Source organism: Nelumbo nucifera, chromosome 6 (genome assembly GCF_055504915.1).
Source record: "Nelumbo nucifera cultivar China Antique chromosome 6, China Antique-T2T, whole genome shotgun sequence".
In the NCBI taxonomy this organism is placed as follows: Eukaryota; Viridiplantae; Streptophyta; class Magnoliopsida; order Proteales; family Nelumbonaceae; genus Nelumbo; species Nelumbo nucifera.
Window position 1 is genome coordinate 56,528,190 of NC_142654.1, and position 19,453 is coordinate 56,547,642.

Genomic DNA, 19,453 nt, shown 5'->3' on the forward strand with positions numbered 1-19,453 from the left:
AGCCCTGTTTTAGACTAAAAAACAAAAGAAAATGAACAAGGGGCTCCACTGCTGTTTTAGACCAAGAAACTGGGGAAACACGTGAAAGAAGAAAATGAAAAGAACGGGGGTAGAGCTCCTGTTTCAGACCACCAATGAAGAGGGAAAAAATGATGAAAAGACTCGGAGAAATGAAGAAGAAAAGGGGGTGGAACCCCTGTTCTAGATCACCTTCAAGGAGGAAAGATGTGTAGGTAAATGAATAAGATCAAAAGGGTGAAAAGATTGCAGGAAAATGAAGAAGAAAAGAAGGGGATGGAGCCCCTGTTTTATTCCAAAAAATACATGCAAAAACATAGGGAAAAGACAAAAAAAAAGGAGGAAAAAACAACAAAAAGGAAGAAAAAAGGCTGAAAACGAAGAGGGTAAGAAGAAGAATAAGTGGTCCAAGGTGGGCTGAAAACTAGGAAGAAGAAGAAGAAGATTATGATGATGATGATGATTCATTTGACATACCTGGCATATTCGAAATGGTTTAGATTTACTTTTTGGTTATGCAGCATTGCAGCAATGGGTTGGAGTTGCACTGTGTGTGAAACAAACCTGACCGGACAGCTCTCCCTCTTCTACTCAGTTCTGAAAATAAAACCCTAAAAAGACAAAAGGTTTGCTAGTATTCTTCTAATAAAAAGAGTGATAATGTGTGATAGGTCCTATTATAATAACAAAAACAAACCAATAATTATTTGCAGAGAAAAAAGTAAAAAACAATATAAAAATATTAAATGATCAATGCATTAAGGGCTGTATTAATGTGTCTTGCAGTTGCATCTAGGTGCCTGCCTAGTTGCCTAGGCATGCACCTAACTGACTGGGTGTGCGCCTTATTCAAATTTACATGGAATTTGGGCGAGGCGAAGTTTGAAAACCGCCTAGTCACCTAGGTGTCACCTTGATAACCATGGAAGGGAGATATATTAGTAAGAGCAGAAGAGGGAACACAATTAATAAAGAAAACAATGGTACTAGTATCCTCTACCCAAGGAGCATGAGATTCTTGTAGTAGGGTTCTCACAACACTAAGCACATGCTCGTTCTTACGCTTGGCCACTCCATTCTACTGAGGTGTATCTGGACAACTTCGTTGAACTTGTATCCCATGGCTCCTCAGATAGGACAAAAAGTCTCCGTCAATGTATTCTCGCCCTGAATCTGAGTGGAGAATATGTACATGAGACTGAAATTAAACTCATACCTTAGCATGAAATAGCCAAAATGTAGGATAGACTTCTGATTTATGTCGAAGAAAATATGTGCACCTAGTGCAGTCATTAATGAACAAAACAAAATACTTGTATCCAAGCCGAGAAACAATAGATAAGGTCCAAATATCACTATGTAGAATTTCAAATGGTGAGGTAGCATGCTCAGATGTTTGAGGAAAGGGTAGAGTGTGACTCTTACTTAAACAACAAGAAACACATGATGTCTCAAATGTATGTAAAGAAGGAATTTTATTTTTAATGGAACCAGAGTTAAACAAAAATTTTAAGTTTTCAAAATGTGAATACCCCAACTGTTTATGCCATAAATCCCAAACATTATTCCTTTGAACAACAAAAGAACTAGAAGAGGATGAACTGAAATAAGCTGAAGATGTTGATGCTTGAGCGTTCTCGAACTCCAATGCAAATAGATGGCCTGGTCCATGCACCTTCCCTTTCACCTTTCCAATGTACTGGTCCTAAATCGGACAACCATCATGAGAGAACGGAAGTATATGACCTTCATTAACAAGTTGGCCAACACAAATCAGATTAGTAGTAAGGTTGGGAATAAAAATGGTTTTGGTAAGAGGAAATGAGGTAGTAGATGAAAGCTTAAGAGATAAGTCATTACTACCAATGATATTCAATTTTTCACCATTGGCAGTAATGATATGTCTTGGTGGGTTTCAGAAATGTTATCTGGGGGTTCAAGGTAAGCTCTTATCATATGATTAGTTGCTTTGGAATCAATGATCCAAACATGAGATTGAGAGGAACAATAACCAGAAAACTCACTAGATAGGCCAATAGCAAAAAAGGCAGAGGAAATAGTAGAGGATACCGGTTGTTGAATTTTCTTTTCATCCATAGATGTAGAAGGTTCACCCTTAATAGAGGAATCACCCTTGGTAGAAGAGATATCAGTGGTTTGTCCCTTAGTCACTTGATATGCACGTGGCTGGTTCTTCTTCTAAATACCCTTAGATGTCTTAATCGGACAGTCTGGAATGATGTGACCATGCTGCTTACAATAAGTGCAAACATTCCTTTTCTTGCAGTGAGAAGTAATGTATCCAAACTCCTTACACTCATAACACCGAGTTTTGGAGAATTCCTTAGAACCTGACTTCTTACTTCCTTGAACAATAAAAGTAGTGTCAGCCCCAGAATCAATTGATTTCCCATCAATACTTGTAGCAGTCAGGAGTCTAGTCTCCTCCCTCAAAAGTTCACCCATTACTAAATCCAAATCCAGAAGAGCTCCTCTACTCAAAATATTAGACCTGATTATCTCATACCCAGGTCTAAGTCTCATAAGAAGTTGATTCACCTTCCTCTTCTCAAAGTGCTGCTGGAGATACTTAACACAATCTATAGAGTCCGAAGGATCCATATGAACAAGCTCATATTCTGCCCACAGGTCGAGAAACCTGGCATAATATTCTGGAATGATGTGACCATGCTGCTTACAATAAGTGCAAACATTCCTTTTCTTGCAGTGAGAAGTAATGTATCCAAATTCCTTACACTCATAACACCGAGTTTTGGAGAATTCCTTAGAACCTGACTTCTTACTTCCTTGAACAATAAAAGTAGTGTCCGCCCCAGAATCAATTGATTTCCCATCAATACTTGTAGCAGTCAGGAGTCTAGTCTCCTCCCTCAAAAGTTCACCCATTACTAAATCCTAATCTAGAAGAGCTCCTCTACTCAAAATATTAGACCTGATTATCTCATACCCAGGTCTAAGTCTCATAAGAAGTTGATTCACCTTCCTCTTCTCAAAGTGCTGCTGGAGATACTTAACACAATCTATAGAGTCCGAAGGATCCATATGAACAAGCTCATATTCTGCCCACAGGTCGAGAAACCTGGCATAATATTCTTGATTCTTCCTATCTCCCTGGTAATAAGCAAAAGTCTCAGACTCAATCTGATACTGTCTTGACATGTTAGGTTGATGGTATACTTTCTTTATGTATGAATACATCCCATAGGCAGTTCAAATTCTTCTCATGGGTACTGCAATATGAGATACTATTGAACCGAGTGTCCAGGAAACCATTTTCCCATTATCCAGCTTCCATTGTGAATAAACCTTGGTATCAGTTTCATCCGGTTTAGTAACCTTTCCATTCAAATATCCTTCCAGATCCTTTTCTTTAACAAAGAAGTCAAAACGGAACTTCCACATACTGTAGTTAGTTCCATTAAACTTCATGGAAATGATATCAGCCTTCTCAACCATTCCGGATAATAACCACAGTCCAAAACAAGTTAACAATGCTGAAATCGATAGTAAAAGGAAAAGGAACTGATGATTAACCAGCCTACTTCAATCAGAAACAGTCCAAATACAATACTGAAGCAACACTTCACTAAATAGAATGAGATTTTTTTTTTGATGAATACTAAATAGAATGAGATTACTCAGCAGAAATCTTACTACAGTAGGTTTAGATTGATGCCAGTCCAAAATGTTTAGGACTGTCGATCACAAGGTGGGATCAAAACCCCTCTAAAATTGAACCAACTTCAAATCAGATCAAACAAACAGTGAAAGGAGGCCAGGGCGGCACCAACTTTAGAATCTTAGGCTGACTGGATCAGCCGATTTGAAGAAATCAAGAAAATACTAACCTGCTGGGCATCTTTTCCAGAGAAAAAGCCTATCACTTTCGGCTGATTAAAAATGCCCTTTGTAGAGAACACTGATGTGGGCCCCACAGCTTCGGTCCCACTGTGTCCGTAGGGTAGAAAGTGTTCTAGTCTTCCTAGGGTTAGCTATTGGTCATTTAGTTGTTTCAGTTGTTATTTATTTCAGTCTTTTTTTGCTCTATTTGTTATGTAAAGACTAAGGGCAGATCTGTCCTTTCCATGTAATGAGCATAACCTATAAATATTAATTAAAGTGGTGGTGGCAGAATATGAAGCTTCTGCTCCTCCTTTTCAACTCTTGTGTTTTACTGCTTCTCCTCCCTCTTCCTCCTCTTTTCTCTTTACCTTTCTTCTTATTTTCGAACCTGAAATCCATTAGGGTTCAAGACTGATAACAGTCCTGAACTTCTACTTGGTATCAGAGCTAGGGTTTTTCATGTGAGTCTAGTCCAGCCGACCACATGAGAACCATCTAAGGCTGGAAGCTGAGAAAGTAGAGTTTGTTGACTGATTCTTGGAGATATCCAGAGGATTAGTAGCTGTTGAAGAATTGCCACAGTTGCAGCGAGTTGGTGATCAGGAAGAATCAGAGAAGGCTATGGTTCGGGTAACCTTGGAAGGCAGCGAAGAACATCCTAGTGTAAGTTTTTTATTTTCTGAGAGAAGTACTATCAGAGAAGATAGGTTGGACCTATCTAGCAAGGGTGGCCGAACCACTCTAGGGTTTTATCTTTCTATTCTCTAGGGTTTTGTCTTAATCCTGTGGCAAACCCTAGTACTGGACTGAACCTTGTGATCTAATACTGCGGCAAACCTTAATAGTTCTCTCCTCAACATTGATCAGTTTTAGGGTTTCATATTAACCCTACTACAAGCCTTATCCGTACGGTACTGTCTGGAGTGTACGGCTGAGAATTTGCTTTTAGGACTGATTAAAACCCCAATTCGGCTTCAGCATATCAGATTGTTCTTCAAACTGTTTTTCAGTTTTCTTTTGGGGTTTCGAACTCTTCTAAGGGGGTGAAAACAGTTCGGACTGTTGCAGTTGTGTGTGGTTACTGATTTCAGATCAGTTTTATACCTGTTTCATGTACATCTACTGTGAGTACAGATTGGTTCTATACTGATTTTGTGATTGTGGTTGATAGTCCAAGTGCTGTTTTTGATTGTAGTAACCCTAATTTTGAGACTTTTGGTTCTTGACCGAAATGGAGTTTAAGAATCAGGCAGAAGGCAGTATTGGGAACAGCAGTTATGTGGTATGCGGGCATTGTAAGAAACCCAAACACACGAAAGAAACATGTTGGAAGCTACATCCTTAGTTGGTCCCGGCAAAGTTAAGAAGCAAGAAGGGTAACGTTCATGTGGCAGTGCATACTAATTCAGCATCCTCGTCTGGCACAAGAGGCACATTCTTAGTAGCCGCAGTTCGGGCTGCTCTTATACAGTTGGAAGGGGAAGTTGGGAACTCAGCTCAGCCACCGCAGTCACCATTAGCCCCCGCCACATTTGCTTCCGCACATTCAAGTACTCGAGCCTCAGCCTGCCATGCCTCAGCTCTAGGTACCACTGAACCATGTTGGGTGATAGATTCAGGTGCATCCGACCATATGACTAGCTTGCCTTCATTGTTTACCACTTATCATTTATCTTCTGGTAGGGATAAAGTATCTATTGCTGATGGCTCTCTTGTCCCCATTTCTGGCAAGGGTGACATCAAGCTATCGGATACCATCTCCTTGTCTTCTGTCTTGCATGTCCCTAAGCTTGATACTAACCTTCTTTCAGTCAGTAGTATTACCAAACACATGAACTGCTCAGTAACCTTCTTCCCTGACCGGTGTGTTTTTCAGGACCTGAAGACGAAGAAGGTGATTGGGACTGGCCGTGAGACGAATGGGATCGATCTGCTCGGGGAGAGTTCTCGTTGGAAAGAGTCAGGGGATAAGAAGTCACTTGTTTCCCAGAGTGTGAGTTCGGTTATGCCAAAGCATAACCGATTGGGTCATTTGTCTTTTCGGTCCTTAAGGAGTCTATTTCCTAATTTGTTTGAGTTTGTTGAGTTGTCCCAGTTGCAATGTGAAAGCTGTGAGTTTGCTAGACATTGTAGACACTCTTATTCGTTGAGCAATAAAAGGAGCAATCGTCATTTTGATCTTGTGCATACGGATGTTTGGGGGCCATATCACATTCCTTCCATGGGTGGGTACAGATATTTTCTGTTATTTGTTGATGACCATACCCGGTTTTCTTGGGTTTATCTTATGCGTTCACGAGATGAGGTTCCCGCCCTAACCCAAAACTTTCACCAAATGATCATAACCTAGTTTGATGCTAAGATCAAAGTTCTTAGATCTGATAATGCAAAGGAATACTTTGCTAAGCCATTGGCATCTTACCTTCTTACTCATGGGGTTATTCACCAGAGCACTTGTCCTCATACACCTCAGTAGAATGGGGTTGCAGAAAGGAAGAATAGGCACATCTTGGAGGTGGCTAGAAGCATTATGTTTACCTCCAATGTCCCTATTCGCTTCTGGGGTGATGCTATCCTCACGGCGGTATATCTTATTAATCGGGTTCCTTCCCGAGTTCTTGATATGTCATCTCCTTTTTCCCTTCTATACCCAGATGAGGAGTTGTTCACTGTTCCCCTCAAAACATTTGGTTGTACCTGTTTTGTTCAGCTTCTCGGTCCCCATCACCCCAAGTTCGAACCCAAGGCCTCCAAATGCATCTTTCTTGGTTATGCACAAACTCAAAAGGGTTATTGCTGCTATGATCCTGTCTCAGGGAAGAAGTTTGTATCCATGGATGTCACTTTCTTTGAGGAGACACCCTACTATTCTCGGGTCTCTCCTCAGGGGGAGAGTAGTGAGCGTGGAGATTTGGGTCCTTTTCTTCAGGGGGAGTGCTGTGAGGGCAGGGTTAATACTTTTGGGGCTGTTCCCCTACCTATTCCAGTGGGTGATGAGGGCTGCAGTAGCGAGGGTGGTCAGGGGGATCGGGAGTTGAGAGTCTATCACAGGCGATGCAGGCAGGTTGATCCCAGTCATCAGTAGTCCCGGCCAGCTCCAACCTCTTCTGCGGCTCCAAGTCCAGATATTACAGTCCCAGGGCCCACAGAGACTCCTTCCATTGTTGCTACCTCACCCCCTGCAGATGATCTTGACCTTCCCATTGCCATCCGTAAAGGAAAACGGCATTGCACTACATCTACAGTCCACTGCATCTCCCAGTTTTTGTCCTATGATTGCCTATCTCCCTCCTACAGGTCCTATCTCACTTCCGTTGCTAATGTCCCTATTCCAAGAACAGTGCAAGAAGCCCTATTAGTCCCGGAGTGGAGAGGTGCAATGCAAGTTGAAATGGATGCCCTGTTGAAAAATAATACCTGGGAGCTAGTTGACTTGCCCAAAGGAAAGAAACCAATTGGATGCAGATGGGTATTTACTGTGAAGCACAATGCGGATGGTTCCATTGAGAGGTACAAAGCTCGGCTAATTGCAAAAGGGTTCACTCAGACTTATGGTATAGATTACTTGGAGACATTTGCCCCGGTAGCCAAGATGACCACCATTCGGGTTCTTTTATCTCTTGCAGCAAGCCACACTTGGCCTTTGTACCAAATGGATTTTAAAAATGCCTTCCTGAATGGGGACTTGCAGGAAGAGGTTTACATGTAGTTGCCTCCTGGATTCTATGATACAGAGGCAGGTAAGAAAGTCTGTCGGCTCAATAAGGCATTGTATGGTTTGAAGCAGTCACCTAGAGCTTGGTTCGACAGATTCAGACTAGCCCTTGGGAAGTTCGGTTATGTACAGGCCTAGTCAGATCATACACTGTTCATCAAGAGGGTGGAGTCCTCATTGACACTACTTGCAGTATATGTTGATGATATTGTGGTGACAGGAAATGACAACCATGAGATTGAGTCCCTCAAACAGCTTCTTCATCAAGAGTTTGAGGTGAAAGATCTAGGTGCACTACGGTACTTTTTGGGTATTGAGGTTGCTAGATCTAAACAGGGGATCTTTGTCTCTCAGAGGAAATATGTTCTAGATCTGTTGGCTGAAACTGGAAAGCTGGGTGTCAAACCTGCAGATACACCCATTGAACAGAACCACAGGATTAGTGCAGAGAGTGGGGAGCTGCTTGAAGACAAAGTTATGTTCCAGCGGTTAGTGGGAAAGCTCCTATATCTATGCCTCACTCGGCCAGATATCAGTTATGCAGTTAGTGTTGTCAGTCAATACATGCATTCTCCTAGAACCACGCACCTCCTAGCAGCAGAAAGAATACTAGCATACTTGAAGAGATGCCCGGGTAGAGGTATACTGTTCAAGAACAATGACCACATGAAGGTGGAAGTCTATACGAATGCCGATTGGGCTGGGAGTGTTGATGACAGAAAGTCTACCTCTGGATATTGTGCTCTTGTGGGAGGTAACCTGGTCTCTTGGAGGAGTAAGAAACAGAGTGTTGTCTCCCGATCTAGTGCTGAAGCTGAGTACAGGTCAATGGCTAATGGAGTGGCTGAAATTCTTTGGCTGAGATCACTATTTGAGGAGTTGGGAATTGAGTATGAGAAGCCCCTAATGCTGTATTGTGATAATCAAGCGGCTATTAATATAGCACACAACCCGGTGCAGCATGACAAAATTAAACATATTGAAGTTGACCGATATTTTGTGCGAGAGAGGGTCTCATCATAAGAAGTGTGTCTCCCATACATCACCTCCAACATGCAGCTGGCAGATATCCTCACCAAAGCTGTACCACGAAAGAAGCTAGAGGCAGATCTATCCAAGTTGGGAATGATAAACATTTATTCCCAACTTGAGGGGGAGTGTAGAGAACACTGATGTGGGCCCCACAGCTTCGGTCCCACTGTGTCCGTAGGGTAGAAAGTGTTCTAGTCTTCCTAGGGTTAGCTATTGGTCATTTAGTTGTTTCAGTTGTTATTTATTTCAGTCTTTTTTTGCTCTATTTGTTACGTAAAGACTAAGGGCAGATCTGTCCTTTCCATGTAATGAGCATAACCTATAAATATTAATTAAAGTGGCGGCGGCAGAATATGAAGCTTCTGCTCCTCCTTTTCAACTCTTGTGTTTTACTGCTTCTCCTCCCTCTTCCTCCTCTTTTCTCTTTACCTTTCTTCTTATTTTCGAACCTGAAATCTATTAGGGTTTGTTGAAGTTTGACCTGCCATAGAATTCTGTCTTGTTCGTTGACTGTAGAGTAAAGTAGACAGCAAGAAGTAGGAGAGGAAAGAAGAAAAGAGAGAAGAGAGAAAAGAGAGAAAGGCTGGTTCGAATTAGGGAAAAAAGTTAATCCCTTGATTCGGCCAGACCTATTATTATATTATTGACTTATTGAAAAAGACTTGAGTGCCCTTCTTTAAGTAAGAGGCACTCGAACTAACATAACAGTACACATCAGCATTCTCAACAAGTACAAAGACTGAAATACCCCTTCACTAACACCACTAACACTCCCCCTCAAGCTGGTGAGTATATATCATATAATCCCAGCTTGTTACATATGTAGTCCACTCTCCCCCGACTCAAGCCTTTTGTAAACAAGTCTGCCCACTGGTTTCCCGTACTAACATATGCAGTTTCTATCACCCCATTCAGCACCTTCTCTCTCACAAAATGACAGTCAACTTCGATGTGCTTGGTTCTTTCATGAAACACTGGATTGGAAGAGATATGAACCGCTGCCTGATTGTCACAGTAGAGCTTCATTGGAGTACTGATGTCATATCCTATCTCCTGTAGAAGGTTCCTCAGCCACACTAGTTCACAAGCAGTATGTGCCATGGCCCTATATTCCGCTTCTGCACTGCTTCTTGCCACAACTGTTTGCTTCTTACTTTTCCATGTTACCAGGTTACCCCCCAGAAAGGTGCAATAGCCTGTGGTAGATCGTCTATCAGACATAGAACCTGCCCAATCAGCATCGGTGTATCCTTCTACTACCAGTTTTCCACCACTTCTGTACAGCAAACCACGACCAGGAGCTCCTTTTAGATACCTCACAATCCTTAGCACTGCATTCCAATGTGGGACCAAAGGTTTCTGCATGAACTGACTCACCACACTAACTGCAAATGAAATATCTGGCCGAGTAATGGTTAGATAGTTTAGTTTGCCTACAAGTCGTCGGTATCTTCCAGGCTCTTCAAACACTTCACCTATATCACTGCTCAGCCTCGTATTTGTTTCCATAGGTGTCTCAGCCGGTTTAGTACCCAACAATCCTGTTTCTTCCAGTAAATCAAGCACATATTTCCTCTGGCACAAATTAATGCCATGCTTAGATCTTGCTACCTCTATGCCCAAAAAGTATTTCAACTTGCCAAGGTCCTTTGTCTGAAAGTGTTCCTGTAGGAATGCCTTCAATCTGTCAATGCCCATTTTATCATTCCCAGTCACAACGATATCATCCACATACACCACCAATATTATTTTACCTGCCGAAGAGTCAAGACTGAAGACAGAGTGATCAACTTGGCACTGTTTCAGACCAAACTTCTTGACCACCTCACTGAACCTACCAAACCATGCTCGAGGGGACTGTTTAAGTCCATAAATAGCCTTCTTAAGTCTACATACCTTACCATCCTCCCCCTGAGCAACAAACCCAGGTGGTTGCTCCATGTAGACCTCCTCGAGCAAATCCCCATGCAAAAAGGCATTTTTGATATCGAGCTGATGGAGAGGCCAACCAGACATAGCTGCAAGAGAGATGACGACACGAACTGACCCTATCTTAGCAACCGGGGAGAACGTCTCCGTGTAGTCAATGCCATAGGTTTGGGAGTACCCTTTGGCAACCAGCCGCGCCTTCAGGCGCTCAACACGACCATCTGGCAAGTACTTAACACTATACACCCACTTACAACCGACAGCCTGCTTCCCAGGAGGAAGAGCGGTGAGATCCCAAGTGTGATTATGATGCAAAGCAGAGAGCTCTTCTTCCATAGCACGGCACCACTCTGGAGAGGTAAGGGCTTCCTGGACATCCTTAGGAACAACCACGGAGGATAACAAAGATATGAACTGGCGATGGGAAGCGGAGAGGTGGGTAAGTGAAACAAAATTGGAAATAGGGTGAAGGGTGCAAGTACGCTTACCTTTCCGTAAGGCAATAGGAAGATCTAGGTCGGAGGCTGGTGTCGAAGCTGGAGCTGGATCTGTCGACGGTGATGAAGCTGGAGGAGCTGCAGCCGGTACACGTGGGCGATGTGTATACACGTGACGGATGGGTGGACGGTCAACCAATGGTGGCACCGGAGGCAAGGACGTAGGCATGACTGGAACCAAAGGAGGTGGATCAGCCACAGGAAGAGGAAGAGGAGGTGGTGATGTGGGGGAAGCAGCAGCACCGGACCCCACGAAGAACGGAGTAGACTCAAAGAATGTAACATCAGCACATACCAAGGAACGACGAGAACTAGGATGATAACACTTGTACCCTTTCTGAGTTCGGGAATAACCAAGGAAGATACACTTCATGGAACGTGCATCTAACTTGTCAGTCCCGGGACTCAGATTATGAACGAAGCAGACACACCCAAATACCCGAGGAGAAAGCGGAAACGGAGACATGTTGGGGAATAAGACACTAAAAGGAGAACGACCATCAAGGATAGACGTGGGCATCCGATTAATTAAGAAACAAGAGGTGAGCATTGCATCGCTCCAAAAAGTTTTGGGAACATTCATGTGGTGCATGAGGGAGCGTGCCGTTTCTACAAGATGGCGGTTCTTTCTCTCAGCAACCCCATTTTGTTGCGGAGTATAGGTACATGAAGTTTGGTGTATAATGCCATGTTGGTCCAAGTATTCTCGAAAAGATGAAGACAAGTATTCACGACCATTATCAGAACGGAAAATTTTGATGTGAACACCAAATTGATTACGGATCTCAGCATAAAATTTCTGGAAGATGGAAAATAATTCACTTCTTTCTTTCATTAAATAGAGCCACGTCATTCTTGAACAGTCATCAACAAAAATAACAAAATATCGGTATCCATTATATGACATCACTTTATAAGGACCCCAAACATCTGAATGAATTAAAGAAAAAAGACTCGACACACGGTTATCGACCCTAGAACGAAAGGGAACACGATGGTGTTTCCCAAATTGACAAGACTCACAATCTAAAACAGAAAGTTGACTCAATGAAGGGACTAAGGACTGCAACACTTTCAGCGAAGGATGACCAAATCTACAGTGCCACTGGAGAGGAGAAATGGATGACTGAAGAGCCGTTGACGTTCGTCCACCACCATCAAGATAATACAGTCCACCGGCTTCATGCCCTCCACCAATCTTCATCCCCGTCTTGAGATCCTGAAAAACACACAGAGAAGGGTAAAAAGTGATGGAGCACTTAAGTGACTTGGTCAGCTTACTAACAGACATAAGATTAAATGGAAGCTTAGGTACATATAAAACAGAGGATAGGGATACAGGGTCTAGGTCAACATTACCAACACCACAGATAGATGACGTGGAGCCATTAGCAAGGGTAACAGATTGTGATGTTGAGCAATGAGTGAGAGATGAAAACACACCTGGAGTTCCCGTCATGTGATCGGAGGCTCCAGAGTCAATAATCCAGGGGTTGGGTGTGGATGCCAAACAAGCCATACCTGAGTGTGCAAAGGAAGCTGTGTTCTGCTGCGACTTGGATTGAACAAACCTCTCATACTCATCACGAGGAACACTCACCATCTCCTTGCCTGGACCATCTGAGGGAGTAGAAGGCATCGGGTCAGCTGACCGTTTCTCCTGTGTAGGGCTGAAACTGGTGTCACTAGTCATGGCATGGTTGGCCCACGTCGAGGGAGGACCATGTAAGTCATAGCAGTAGTTAATGGTATGTCCATCCAAACCACAGTGAGTACACTTCCGTGGACCCGAGCCACGTCCTCTACCACGAGCTCCCCCTGAATCTCTGCCTCCAGTACGACCACCACCACGGATATGTGTAGATCCACCACTACCACTCCTGCCAGGCTGGGTTCCTCGAGTCCCACTTCTGCCACCTCGGCCTCTTGACACTGCAAATGCTGATTTATCGGAGACATTAGAGTCCATAGATCCAATGGAAGCCCTCCGAAGACGAGCAAACACCTCCTCTAAAGATGGAAGAGCAGATCCCCCTAGTATCTGGGCTCGTACTGGTTCATACTCAGACTTCAGCCCCACCAGAAACCGTGTTACATCAAGCTGCTCTCGCTGTTGCTGTTGAACTTTGACATCTGAAGTGAGAGGATGATAGACATTTAACTCATTACGGATATTCCTCACATTGGCATAGTACTCCTCAAGGCTCTGATTTCCCTGTTGCAGATTGAAGTATTCCTGATACAGTTGATATACCCTAGTGGTATTATCCTGACCTGAATACAGTTTCTTGGCATGATCCCACACCTCTTTGGCTGTGTCAAGAAACATGAAGTTCACACTGATTTTGGGTTCCATACTGTTCCACAACCATGTAATGATCTGTGCATCTTCCTGTTCCCAGTCTTCATACTCCTGAGAATTAGCGGGGGGTTTCTCCTCTCTTATATGCTTCACTTTCTTCTTCGCCTTCAGAAAAACCTCTACAGACTTGGCCCAAGGGACATAATTCTCTCCATTCAGTTTAATGGAGGTCATTTGGACATTCAGGTAGTCAGTAGATATCATGACACTAGGTTTACTATCACTGTTATCTGCCATTGCCGAACTCCCTTAATTCTGAGCACTGAATTAGGAGCACTACACACTGCACACTACACACAGACACTTCATCGAAATCTGCACACTGATTTCAACAGCTGAGAACTGCAACACCACAAACCCTACTCACCGAAGTCTGTACACTGATTTCAGCAGTATTAAATGTTGAAAACTACAACACCACAACCCCTACTCACCGAGGTCTACACACTGATTTCAGCGATATCAAAAGCTGAAAACCACACTTGTAACACCACCAACATTAATCCACAACTATAGGAAGCTTCACCATTAAGTAGACACTATTGCCATTCGAATCACACACAAACCAGAATAAACCCTAGCATAAACCCTAGCATACTGCAATCTGAAAACCCATCATGCGAACTGTACTACACCTCTCATGTATTCCATAACAAAAAAAAATATATAAAAAAAAACTTTACCTCATCGCCTGAAGGCCAACCATACGAAGGGCTGAGACACCACTGCACCACACGTACCAGCCCTAACTAGGGCTTAGAAACCACAGCAACCAATCACCAACGACACAATCGGAGGCATAGAGACCTCCTAGGGAAGAGGGCGATCACTCCTTTTCAGCCCTTTTCCCAGTCTCCAACTCACAACTGAGAACCCCAAGTGAAACCCTAATTCGAATGCGCAGAAGGCAGAATTCTAGCAAGTCTGATTTGGTGAACCTAGCTCTGATACCATGTTGAAGTTTGACCTGCCATAGAATTCTGTCTTGTTCGTTGACTGTAGAGTAAAGTAGACAGCAAGAAGTAGGAGAGGAAAGAAGAAAAGAGAGAAGAGAGAAAAGAGAGAAAGGCTGGTTCGAATTAGGGAAAAAAGTTAATCCCTTGATTCGGCCAGACCTATTATTATATTATTGACTTATTGAAAAAGACTTGAGTGCCCTTCTTTAAGTAAGAGGCACTCGAACTAACATAACAGTACACATCAGCATTCTCAACAAGTACAAAGACTGAAATACCCCTTCACTAACACCACTAACAGGGTTCAAGACTGATAACAGTCCTGAACTTCTACTCCCTCAAACAGCCTTGAAACAGTGCTTAATGGTAGTAAAAAACTTCTCAAAGAATCCTTTAACATCCAAAGCAACAAACTGAATCATAGCTGGTAGATACAACCTGCTCTATTAGTTTGAAAGAGAGAAGACCAAGAGTTTCAAGGGTGTCAAAATGTGATAATCGGCCCCCACCCCCAAAGGTGTACATATACATATTAAAATGTACAATTACAAAGAGGCCCTTAAAGGGCTGAAAGAGAAAAATAAAAGAATAGAAAGAATAAGACTATAGTACAACAGGGCTATATCACTACTGCACATCAAGTGTCTCCACAGTTGGGAGGCTAGGGTTTTGTAGGCTTTGGCATTGCCATCCTCATCACATTTCCAATTCATATTCTGATAATGATCTAACTCCTAGATTGAAGTCAGATCTGAGTAGTACACTGAGAGACTTCTCTCCCCTTGTTTACATGTCGTGGATGCAGCTTGCAACTGATAGATTTTTGCATAGTGCCTTTGTTCTGAATAGGTGGATTTTGCTTGTTCTTAGATTTCAACAGCTGTATCATCCCACATAAAGTTTTTTCTCACCTGTGGTAGCATAGATACAAGCAGCCACAACATCACCATATTATTTTCTTGGTCCCACTTGTCATCTTCAGCACTCCCAAACTTTGGTTCTTTAACTTTTCCGTTAATGTACCCTATCTTTCCCCTTGCAGTGATATAGAGTCTAATTCCCTTCGACCACTCTAGATAATTAAGGCCATCTAGAGGAATAACAGCCATGGGAAAGCTCATGTCCACACTCCCACTCAGTCCACCTTGACTAAAAGACACACCTGAGGTTTCTGTAGTTTCACAAGACATGGTGTGCCAACTTGAATTCACTGTTCATCCACAAAAAACATGGTTCTCAACCACAAACAAAACAAAAGGAAAAAAAACACCAATAACACCAATTTTGGTACAGGACAGCACTACTGGGAGCCAGAAACACTGTACTGCAGAGTTTTCAATCCTGGACAGGCCCTATGATTACAGTGAGTCACTTAAAAGGGCCACACAATCACCGCAGCCACCAAAATAACTATCTACCAACTGCTGTTACAGCAACAACCAATCATCCCAGATCTACGGATCCCACATACCTGGATGCAAGAGGATTACATGACCCATACAGTTGTTAAAAAACACCCAAAAAACTTCACAGCATTCAGCCATCACAAAAAAATAAGCTTTATCTTGGCACACAACTAAGAAATAAAGGGGGAAGATGAGAGAAACTTCTCTCAGGCCAATCTGATATAAATCCTGCTGAAATCAAACTGGAAATCCACAAGTAATAAAAAACCAGATCGATCTGTCTTCAGGCCCACAAAGACTGCTCTTTTACAATGTTTTCTTGATAAAACTAGGAGAAAAGGAGGAATAAAGGAGAAGAGAGAAGAGAAGGGAGAGGAGAAGAGAGGAAGACAGAAAGATTAACAAATAGAATATAAAAAATGACTGTAGTGCCCTTGCGACACATATTACATAGCTATTAGCAGATTTAACAAATAGAATGGTAGATAAAGATCCTCATGGTGCAGTGTTGACACTTTCTTGGTGAAGTCCATTGTTTGATGATTGCTTCCTCTCCTGGAAACCACACGGTTTCCCCATATGCATAATAGACAATTCTTATGTGGGTAACATGATCTGTTTGCTTGAAGCCACTAACTGTAGTTTACTAGACATTTCACCTAAATATTCACATTTGCCTTGTTATATAAGGCTATTATACTTGGTAAGAGATATGTTAATTGATGCTTTGTTTTCCTTACAGCTCCAGAAACTTGTAGCTGAAAATGTCCTTGCATTCAATGAGAGTTTTTGGATAAGGCTTGCAGCAAGAACTGAAACATGCAAATCTGAGGATGATAAAGCATGGTCTTTGACTTGTTTGATTTTGAATCACTATTTTTATGTTTAAAAGATAATTTCAAGTTTGGCTTTATTGGTTCTCGCTGTATGTTGGAAGTTCTAAACTTTGCACAATATTTTTTTTTCCTATTGCAGAAAGATTACGAGGAATTGGCTTTATCTGTAATGAGCATAGTGGATCGCCTAGTTCATAAGACCAATGTAAATTTCTCCACTCTCCTAAAATCATCAAAATGAGGTTATTTAACCATATCTGAGTATTGGAAGAATCATATATAATAATTTCTTTATGGTATTAGTTTTCTCATGAAGTTGTTGGGTTGGTGATTTGGGCATGTCCTTTATTTCCTATAATTGGAGCATATCCCTATTAAAAGTGCTGTTATAGAAAAATTAGAGTAATCACTGTAATGATTTTTTTTTTGAGAAAAGGTAAGGTAAATTTTATTGATATAAAATACTAGTACAAAGAAATCCCCCCAAGGAAAACACCTTAGAAGGGAAAACAACCCAAACAGAACAAGATTACAGATGCCATAGGCTCCTAGAATTCAGCCTAGCCCCCAACTGAGAAGCCTGAATCCCCTTCGAAGCCGAGACCCAAGAAATCAACTTTCCAAAAGAAATGGATATCAGGTGCAGAGACAGTGAGAAGATCTAGCCACAGGGTTATTTTTGTACTTGTACTTCTTTTGTTGTACATCTATCTTTTCTGTACTCTTTCTTTTGTACACTAAGGGCAGATTTGTCCTTTTATTTTCTTTAATATAAATATTTCTTTTAGGGTGTTGACAGTCACTAGGTGACACACCCACCAAACTGCTGTGATTCTCTTTTTCCTCTCTCTTTGTCTTTTCAATCTGACTCTAATATGGTATTAGAGCAGGTCACAATTTGATCTGCATATAGTCTCTTTTCAATCCCTTCTTTTACTACTGTCTCAAGAACTCCCTAACAGTATTTGGGAGGCTCTTGAGTGCCTTTGAATCTTCTCTTTAGGGCAGCTTCTGATCAGAACTTTATAGATCACTTTTCTGGACTGTTGCGCCATCAGATTTCTTTTTCTCCTTGGATCTCTTTGTAGAGACATCAGATCAGCTTGAAATTTTAGATCTGGTGTTGCCCAGAGCAAATCTATTGAATCCTTTTGGTTTGGTTTGGATCAGCTTTGGTCCACTTCTGAGTTCGACAGAATATTATAATTACTGTTTTTGGACATCGGCTGAAAGGTATCTCTCTCTACCTTCTGATTTGAATTCTATTTGTTTCCTAGAAGTGTGCATTGCTGTCTCTTGTCTTTCAATGGCATCAGAAAGGGTGGATGTTCTCCCTATTAAATTCAATGGTACAAACTATGCATTATGGAAGTTTAACTTTCAATTCCATGTTGAGGCAAATGGTCTTTGGTTATATCTGGATGGATCTGTAGCTAAACCTGATGATTCAGATATTAAGGGTCTTAATCAGTGGAAGATTGATAATGCAAAAATTGCATCATGGATCCTAGGATCATTTGAAACTGACATTGCAATCCCTGTGAGAGGATACAAGACTGCCTATAAGATGTATAAGTATCTTGAGAAAGTATATCAGCAATCGAACACCTCTAGACAGTACCAAATAGAGGTTTATTAACCTCTGGGCAGAGTATGAGTTAGTACACATAGGAAAGGATTCGTCGGACTGTTGTGTCAAGTATATGAAGAAGCACTTTGATAGAAGGAAGATTATGCATTTCCAAATGCATCTTAGACCTGAGTTTGAAGTTGCCAGATCTAATATCCTGAGCCAAGGAACACTTCCCGAAAAGGAAAGCTTAGACATCTCTTAGGCACGGGACCGAAGGAAGGAGATCCAAGATTTGATGCATGGGACGAAGCTGACTCCATGGTTATGGAATTCAATGAACCCTAAAGTCAGCGACACGTGTATGTTTTTATCCACGGCTAAAGAGATCTGGGATGCCGTCCGACAAACATATTCAAAGGCATGTGATGCAGTAGAAGTGTACGAAATCAAAGTCATGACTGGAGCGACTAAACAAGGCAGCAAGACAGTTACCGAGTACGCAAATTTACTGTAGAACCTGTGGCAAGAACTCGATCATTATCGGTGCATTGAGACTAAATGTGCAGCGGATGTAGCAATCCTAAAGAGTTTTATCGAAAAAGATCGCATTTATGACTTTCTTGCAGGACTCAATGCAGAATTTGATCAAGTTAGGGTCCAGATTCTCGGCAAAGAAGAGGTACCATCTCTAAATGAGACTATCTCTCTAGTTCATGCTGAAGAAAGCCGTAGGGGGGTTATGCTTGAACCCCAAGTACTAGAAGGTTCAACCATGACTACAAGGATGGAACAACCGAAAATACTGGAAGGAATGAAGACAAATTTGTCCTCTGCACGGGACAACAAGGAGTCTCTTTAGTGTACCTATTGCAAGAAACCAAGGCACACCAAAGAGAAGTGTTGGAAGCTGAATGGTAAACCATCGAACAGGGAATGGGGCTACCGAGGGGGACAACAGAAGAGTCGAAGTCAAGCTAACTTCACCACGAATAAGCCGAGCCAAGAAAAGCCTCCAGACAAGACCGAGTTCAATAAGGAGGAGATCAAAAAGTTAAGGGGGCTTCTGGGATCGTTGGAGAAACCTAGTGGTGCAGGCTCTCTTGCAATCTCAGGTAAGTTTTCTATTCCTCACGGACTAAATGTCTCAGATGAACCTATTGGGGATTTATGGGTTATTGACTCAGGAGCCACAGATTACATGACTCACTCCTCACTACATTTTAGCACTTATACCCCCTGCCCAAGCAATCAAAAAATAGCCATTG

General features: G+C 42.2%; 1 protein-coding gene across 4 annotated transcripts in view; it reads left to right on the forward strand.

The window, feature by feature from the left end:
- The window catches only part of LOC104602014 (uncharacterized), a 59,368-nt gene that overhangs the window by 12,201 nt on the left and 27,714 nt on the right, over positions 1 to 19,453 (forward strand). For all 4 annotated transcript variants that reach the window (XM_088890249.1, XM_088890248.1, XM_019198570.2 and 1 more), the window contains exons 4-5: positions 16,522 to 16,620; positions 16,755 to 16,820. In XM_088890249.1, coding sequence (XP_088746375.1) covers positions 16,522 to 16,620; positions 16,755 to 16,820 — 165 coding nt within the window. The remainder of the gene's footprint in view (positions 1 to 16,521; positions 16,621 to 16,754; positions 16,821 to 19,453) is intronic.